The 8087-nt window shown below is 35.2% G+C and overlaps 1 protein-coding gene across 2 annotated transcripts in view; it reads right to left on the bottom strand.

Annotated features, from left to right (window-relative positions):
* Positions 1–5305: 5305 nt before the first annotated feature.
* Positions 5306–8087, bottom strand: part of LOC124368646 (T-box transcription factor TBX1-B-like) — a 54985-nt gene continuing 52203 nt past the window's right edge. The window contains exons 10-11 of one of the 2 annotated variants that reach the window (XR_006922980.1): positions 6518–7033; positions 5306–6399 (exon numbers count right to left, since the gene is read on the bottom strand). Coding sequence is in view for 1 of the 2 variants with exons in the window: in XM_046825887.1 (XP_046681843.1) it covers positions 6868–7033 (166 nt within the window). In the remaining variant the exon portion in view is untranslated. Of the gene's footprint in view, positions 7034–8087 lie in introns of both variants that reach the window. The other variant, XM_046825887.1, reaches the window with a different exon arrangement.

The following is an 8087-nucleotide window of genomic DNA, read 5'->3' as shown; positions in this document are numbered from 1 at the left end:
ATGATTCGTAATACAGACGGGACGCTAGACGAGTATTACCGTTAGCTTATCTATACATAAATATCATGTCAGCTCCTGAAGTCAGTGGAAAACCGCAGCAAATGTAGAATGGGCAGGTTGTCATCGATTTGGAAATGATTCGTAATACAGACGGGACGCTAGACGAGTATTACCGTTAGCTTATCTATACATAAATATCATGTCAGCTCCTGAAGTCAGTGGAAAACCGCAGCAAATGTAGAATGGGCAGGTTGTCATCGATTTGGAAATGACTCGTAATACAGACGGGACGCTAGACGAGTATTACCGTTAGCTTATCTATACATAAATATCATGTCAGCTCCTGAAGTCAGTGGAAAACCGCAGCAAATGTAGAATGGGCAGGTTGTCATCGATTTGGAAATGACTCGTAATACAGACGGGACGCTAGACGAGTATTACCGTTAGCTTATCTATACATAAATATCATGTCAGCTCCTGAAGTCAGTGGAAAACCGCACCAAATGTAGAATGGGCAGGTTGTCATCGATTTGGAAATGATTCGTAATACAGACGGGACGCTAGACGAGTATTACCGTTAGCTTATCTATACATAAATATCATGTCAGCTCCTGAAGTCAGTGGAAAACCGCAGCAAATGTAGAATGGGCAGGTTGTCATCGATTTGGAAATGATTCGTAATACAGACGGGACGCTAGACGAGTATTACCGTTAGCTTATCTATACATAAATATCATGTCAGCTCCTGAAGTCAGTGGAAAATCGCAGCAAATGTAGAATGGGCAGGTTGTCATCGATTTGGAAATGATTCGTAATACAGACGGGACGCTAGACGAGTATTACCGTTAGCTTATCTATACATAAATATCATGTCAGCTCCTGAAGTCAGTGGAAAACCGCAGCAAATGTAGAATGGGCAGGTTGTCATCGATTTGGAAATGACTCGTAATACAGACGGGACGCTAGACGAGTATTACCGTTAGCTTATCTATACATAAATATCATGTCAGCTCCTGAAGTCAGTGGAAAACCGCAGCAAATGTAGAATGGGCAGGTTGTCATCGATTTGGAAATGACTCGTAATACAGACGGGACGCTAGACGAGTATTACCGTTAGCTTATCTATACATAAATATCATGTCAGCTCCTGAAGTCAGTGGAAAACCGCAGCAAATGTAGAATGGGCAGGTTGTCATCGATTTGGAAATGATTCGTAATACAGACGGGACGCTAGACGAGTATTACCGTTAGCTTATCTATACATAAATATCATGTCAGCTCCTGAAGTCAGTGGAAAACCGCAGCAAACGTAGAATGGGCAGGTTGTCATCGATTTGGAAATGATTCGTAATACAAACGGGACGCTAGACGAGTATTACCGTTAGCTTATCTATACATAAATATCATGTCAGCTCCTGAAGTCAGTGGAAAACCGCAGCAAATGTAGAATGGGCAGGTTGTCATCGATTTGGAAATGATTCGTAATACAGACGGGACGCTAGACGAGTATTACCGTTAGCTTATCTATACAATCATAAATATGATGTCAGCTTGATGGTTAAATGGGTAACTTGCCATCTTAAATAGAATAAGAGCACTATTGACTAATAATGTTTGTAAAAGTGAAAGTAACAGACGATAGCTTGTTAAAAATAAACAAGGAAATAACTTACTTATCTGACTTCATTGTTGTTCTAAGCAGCTGTGTCTTAACATAAAAGAAGATTCAGCTGTTTAAACCATGAAAGTTGAGTCATGCAAATTGTTTTACATCGCTTTTCGAATTTAATAATAATTATCGATAATAATAGTAATATTAATTGGGAGTTTAATGTTTTTTATAAACCCCAAGATAACTATTAATTTGTACACTACCTAAATACTTACACCAACTTTTGAAACAACAAAATACTTTAATGTTCTAAAACTTAGACAAACTTGCAAATATGATATTTTATTAGGTTAAGAAAAATGCCACAACTGTTTATAACTTTTGAGTGATTTTAATAAATGAGGTTATCGTTTGTTGTAGAATAAAATTTATAAAAAGTTTTATTCTAGTAAATTTTTATACAGGAAGTAGTTTTTAAGAAATTCACCATCAAAGATTTTTTTACGTCACCGTTTTGAACGTTTTTCGACTAAAAATTGACGATTTTTACTAGATTAGCTAAAATTTTAACTTTTCTACCTTTAATGGTTGTTTAGAATAGAAATTAATGCAAAAATATAAACAGACGGACAGACGGAAAACGATGCATTTTAGGACATTTATAAGAACGTTTTTGGTTTTTTTCCCCAGAAACAACCTCCTGAAGTTTGTCGGTGTATTTCAGTTACACCCTGTATAAGTAAGTTTATCATAAATATATTACTTGTATAACCAAAGTTAAGGTTAAACTTTAAGAGCGATCACGTGATCTGAGCTTGAATTTAAGTACTATCTCAAGGGATGTTTTTCTGTTTTGCCAGAAGTGGGTGGTGACACGCCACCGAATGGCCAGGGGCATTTCCGATCGGTATATTCATCATCTCAGATTATGTTGGGCTATCCGGTCGGAAAGGTTATACGATCTGGGATCTGATCTGAGATGGGGAAAATACCGACCGGAAATACACATGACCACCAGTGCGGGTATCGATGATGGTTCCGGTACCACCCCGCACTTCTGGAAAAAAAAACATCTCTCGAGATAGTTCCTGAATTCAAGGTCAGAGATCACGGGAGTGCTCGTAAATTTCAACTTTAACTTTTTCTATATATAATACGTGCGTATGTATTTACCGACGTATATAGCGTAATAACAATAGGAGACCCGTTACGAGTGGTACCGAAGTAATGGTTACTACCGAAGCACCGAAATGTCTTACTTGACATTTTACGCAGCGTAATTTTAATTACAATTTTATCACATAACTGTGAATTAGTAACGGATAAATTTCTTATCATAAGCATGTAAATAAAATAACATGGAATGAATTATAAAATATAAATTAAATATTGGGTTAGTTACTAAAGTTTAGAGTGTTAATTACGTTTTGCTAGATTTGGTTGTTACTAATGTGAATTTTGAAGTATGTATCTCAAAATAACTTCAATGCCTGTTTGTGTAGTATAGTAATTTGTATCGACACCAAAGATAGTAGAGTAGGCCTTTGGTTGTTACTAATGTGAATTTTGAAGTTTGCATCTCAAAATAACTTCAATGCCTGTTTGTGTAGTATAGTAATTTGTATCGACACCAAAGATAGTAGAGTAGGCCATTGGTTGTTACTAATGTGAATTTTGAAGTTTGTATCTCAAAATAACTTCAATGCCTGTTTGTGTAGTATAGTAATTTGTATCGACACCAAAGATAGTAGAGTAGGCCATTGGTTGTTACTAATGTGAATTTTGAAGTTTGTATCTCAAAATAACTTCAATGCCTGTTTGTGTAGTATAGTAATTTGTATCGACACCAAAGATAGTAGAGTAGGCCATTGGTTGTTACTAATGTGAATTTTGAAGTTTGCATCTCAAAATAACTTCAATGCCTGTTTGTGTAGTATAGTAATTTGTATCGACACCAAAGATAGTAGAGTAGGCCATTGGTTGTTACTAATGTGAATTTTGAAGTTTGTATCTCAAAATAACTTCAATGCCTGTTTGTGTAGTATAGTAATTTGTATCGACACCAAAGATAGTAGAGTAGGCCATTGGTTGTTACTAATGTGAATTTTGAAGTTTGTATCTCAAAATAACTTCAATGCCTGTTTGTGTAGTATAGTAATTTGTATCGACACCAAAGATAGTAGAGTAGGCCATTGGTTGTTACTAATGTGAATTTTGAAGTTTGCATCTCAAAATAACTTCAATGCCTGTTTGTGTAGTATAGTAATTTGTATCGACACCAAAGATAGTAGAGTAGGCCATTGGTTGTTACTAATGTGAATTTTGAAGTTTGTATCTCAAAATAACTTCAATGCCTGTTTGTGTAGTATAGTAATTTGTATCGACACCAAAGATAGTAGAGTAGGCCATTGGTTGTTACTAATGTGAATTTTGAAGTTTGTATCTCAAAATAACTTCAATGCCTGTTTGTGTAGTATAGTAATTTGTATCGACACCAAAGATAGTAGAGTAGGCCATTGGTTGTTACTAATGTGAATTTTGAAGTTTGTATCTCAAAATAACTTCAATGCCTGTTGGTGTAGTATAGTAATTTGTATCGACACCAAAGATAGTAGAGTAGGCCATTGGTTGTTACTAATGTGAATTTTGAAGTTTGTATCTCAAAATAACTTCAATGCCTGTTGGTGTAGTATAGTAATTTGTATCGACACCAAAGATAGTAGAGGAGGCCATCTTTGTTGTAGACAGATACCATCTTTATAGTGGTCTACAGTAATGCTCTAGTATAGCACATACCCGCTCTATTGGTCTGCCTTCTCTTGCCTTTCGCCTATGCCCAGTCCATTTCTTTCTTCGATCTGTGCATACAAATACCCGAATCCAATAAAAAATCCAAATGCATTTTTCTGAACTAGCTATTAAACATTTTCGAAGTTCATAGAAATTAAAACAAAAAAATTTGAATTGTGATGACAAGGGGTAATACGATGGTTATACGATTTCCCTTATTTTTTTGTTTTGAAATTTTCACTAGTTGATTCATATGCCAGGGAGTCATATTGTAATAAGATATAGGTTCGGTTATGTTTGATCAATAGTTGTCAATAATAATGTAAACTCGGTATGACGTTTAGAATGTATATAATAAAAGTGACATTGAGTTACGGTTTTATTTATCCAGTTGTAATGTTAAATCAATAACTATTCAGTATAATCTCCTTATTTCAGTATACTATATAGTATAGAATCTCACAGCAGGAACAATAATCTATCTAGTACAGGATCTCCCAGCAAGAAGTCATGACTTTAATAGTAACATTTAGTACTAAAGAAATCAAAATAAAGTAAATCTTTGTAACGAAAAATGTAAGTAATTTATAAAAATGATGAATTTGGTAAATAAATAAATACACCGAATGAAACATTAAAGTGTTTAATAGTTAATTATTATTTAAATTTTAAGAAAAATAAATAATGGAGAACTAGAAAAATGTATCTTTCAAAGTATGTTTTAAATTTTTACTAACCGCTTGTTATTTTAATTCATGAACTTAAATTAAGATACTCGATCGAGCGATAGCCCGCCAATAAAATACGAGAAGGATTTGGATCCTTCAGTCACATCATGGGAGCACCACTAATAACTACCTAACTTTAATGAGCAGGAGAAACATTATAAAAAAGCCAAGAAAAGTGGTTTCACTCTTTTATTAATTTTAAACTATTTACAACATTACTTATAACAACTAAACATCTTGGAAAATATTTAAAACTAATGGAAAAAGCAATGGGGTAACATTTTTTTGGAGGAAAGATTATTAATATACATTATATACTTTTACAATTCAGGATATGTTTGCCAGTCTAAAAAAATGAGGAGAGAGATTAACTAATTATAGACTGTAAAACCTGGTACAATTTCGAGATTCGTTCATGCGTGGTTGTTACAATTTCCAAAACAATAACCGCTGCCAGTCCAAGGATGTTTTTAGAATGCGGACTCCACAATGAAATACAACTCATTGGAGGTACAGATGAGTGAAGGATGAATCAAGATTGGAAGCTAACAGCATGTTCCGTGCCTCAAGGTTGCTTGTCACAAACAAGATTATTGGCTGATTCTTCGTTGAATACATGCTGACTGGAGGTACAGATGAGTGAAGGATGAAGCAAGATTGGAAGCTAACAGCATGTTCCGTGCCTCAAGGTTGCTTGTCACAAACAAGATTATTGGCTGATTCTTCGTTGAATACATGCTGACTGGAGATACGATTGAGTGAAGATTGTAGGCAGATTCCACTTTGAGTATATGGAGATATAATTGTTTATATTCCTTGTAAACAACAGTAAATTTGAAGTTTTGCTTTTTGGAGATAGTACATAATACTAGGTATACATAATTCTGCATACATCAAAATGATATCGGGTAGATAATAAATAAATAAATTGTTGTTATGATAGAATTGAACACAGCTACACACCTGTTTGTTATGCCCAGACTTCTTGTTAAAGGTACAGAAGTACTCGTTGGAAACATGATTGTAGACAGCTCAATTGTTGTAGACCGAGCGTGTTATATATAACACGCCTATAACACCCCTATAGGGATCTGAACAGTCCGTATGAACTCCTTTACATACGGACATATTGTTTGTTAGAAGCACAATTACACATACTTTGCTTGTGCAAACGTGTTGTACACTGGCTGATCATAAGAGACGGATAAGAAGAGAAGATGGGAATCCGTTTGTTGATTGTGAGGACTTATGTGGACTGAGGGCTGCTACCTGGGAGTGTAGTCGTGATAGAAAACGGTCAGTGTTGATGTTTGTGGATTGCTGCTAGACGATAGTGGAGAGGAGTGCTGATACAGGCCTCCGGTCTGGTACGTGTGAGGGCTGCTACCTGGGAGTGTAGTCGTGATAGAAAACGGTCAGTGTTGATGTTTGTGGATTGCTGCTAGACGATAGTGGAGAGGAGTGCTGATACAGGCCTCCGGTCTGGTACGTGTGAGGGCTGCTACCTGGGAGTGTAGTCGTGATAGAAAACGGTCAGTGTTGATGTTTGTGGATTGCTGCTAGACGATAGTGGAGAGGAGTGCTGATACAGGCCTCCGGTCTGGTACGTGTGAGGGCTGCTACCTGGGAGTGTAGTCGTGATAGAAAACGGTCAGTGTTGATGTTTGTGGATTGCTGCTAGACGATAGTGGAGAGGAGTGCTGATACAGGCCTCCGGTCTGGTACGTGTGAGGGCTGCTACCTGGGAGTGTAGTCGTGATAGAAAACGGTCAGTGTTGATGTTTGTGGATTGCTGCTAGACGATAGTGGAGAGGAGTGCTGATACAGGCCTCCGGTCTGGTACGTGTGAGGGCTGTATTCTACGGAAGGTATCACGGTGCCTCCGTGGTTTACTTTGGGTAGGCTGAAACATAATGAAAATTTGTAAGTCGGCAAAATGATTTCACGTATACAAATTTACCAAAAGTCACACGATACGCACTGCATTGCATTGTTAATTAAGATGTGTGAGATATGTTGTAAATTGATTGCTTGATTATAGAGCTTTACACAACCTTAAAGGCCTTAAGAAGTCAATCTATTTTAGAGTATTGTTTCAGTCGTTACTGCATGTACGATAATAAACATTTTCAACCTCACTGTGCTTTCTTAACAATTACACATATAAAGAGAAATATGCAAATCATTTCTAAATTGATAGGATCATATTGACCTATAAAATCGTGTACATATAATTCTCCTGTGACAATTTATTACCTACATATATTTCGCATCTTACAGGTATGTTGTTTAATAATATCATTATAATAGAAAATATTCTATAGCAAATTCTAGGCTGCTTATGAAATGAAATCCTGATTTGTTAAAACATTTGTATCAAGCTAAGTACTTTTTAAATTAAAAAATATTAATTAAGTACACCAAAGAATTATTTGATTATTTAAATAAATATTCCAAACCTTTCTACAGTTTATGTTAAAATTAAACTGGTTTCTTTCTCCAAGGCCCTGTTAAAAATAAGGCCAAATTAAAGTAAGACGTCGTAAACACACTATATTTTTACTATAGTAGCAAACAAGTTAAACTAATATAAACATTTAATTTTAAGCATTGTAAATTTTAGGTATTAATAGTGGACGTCTTAAAATCAGCAGTACATAGATAAAGTTTATTGTAAGGATATGAGTTTTTGATATTATGTATAAAAAATATAACTGAAACTAGTGGTTTATTTTCATAGGCAAAATATCGTTTCCGAGGGTAATATATGATTACGAATGATTGGACATAATGAAATATTATTTTATACAAAAATGTAATTTCTTATATATAATTGGTTTAATTAATAATTTATATACATAACGCAGCATATATTTACCTTCAGCCGTTCTATTTTAGGACCTGATTACGTAATTGCCTAAATTATTATTTTAAGTACTAATTATTGTTCCTCGTGT

Source organism: Homalodisca vitripennis, chromosome X (genome assembly GCF_021130785.1).
Source record: "Homalodisca vitripennis isolate AUS2020 chromosome X, UT_GWSS_2.1, whole genome shotgun sequence".
Lineage (NCBI taxonomy): Eukaryota > Metazoa > Arthropoda > Insecta > Hemiptera > Cicadellidae > Homalodisca > Homalodisca vitripennis.
Note: the sequence above shows the minus strand (reverse complement) of the source record. Positions and strands in the feature narration are given on the sequence as shown.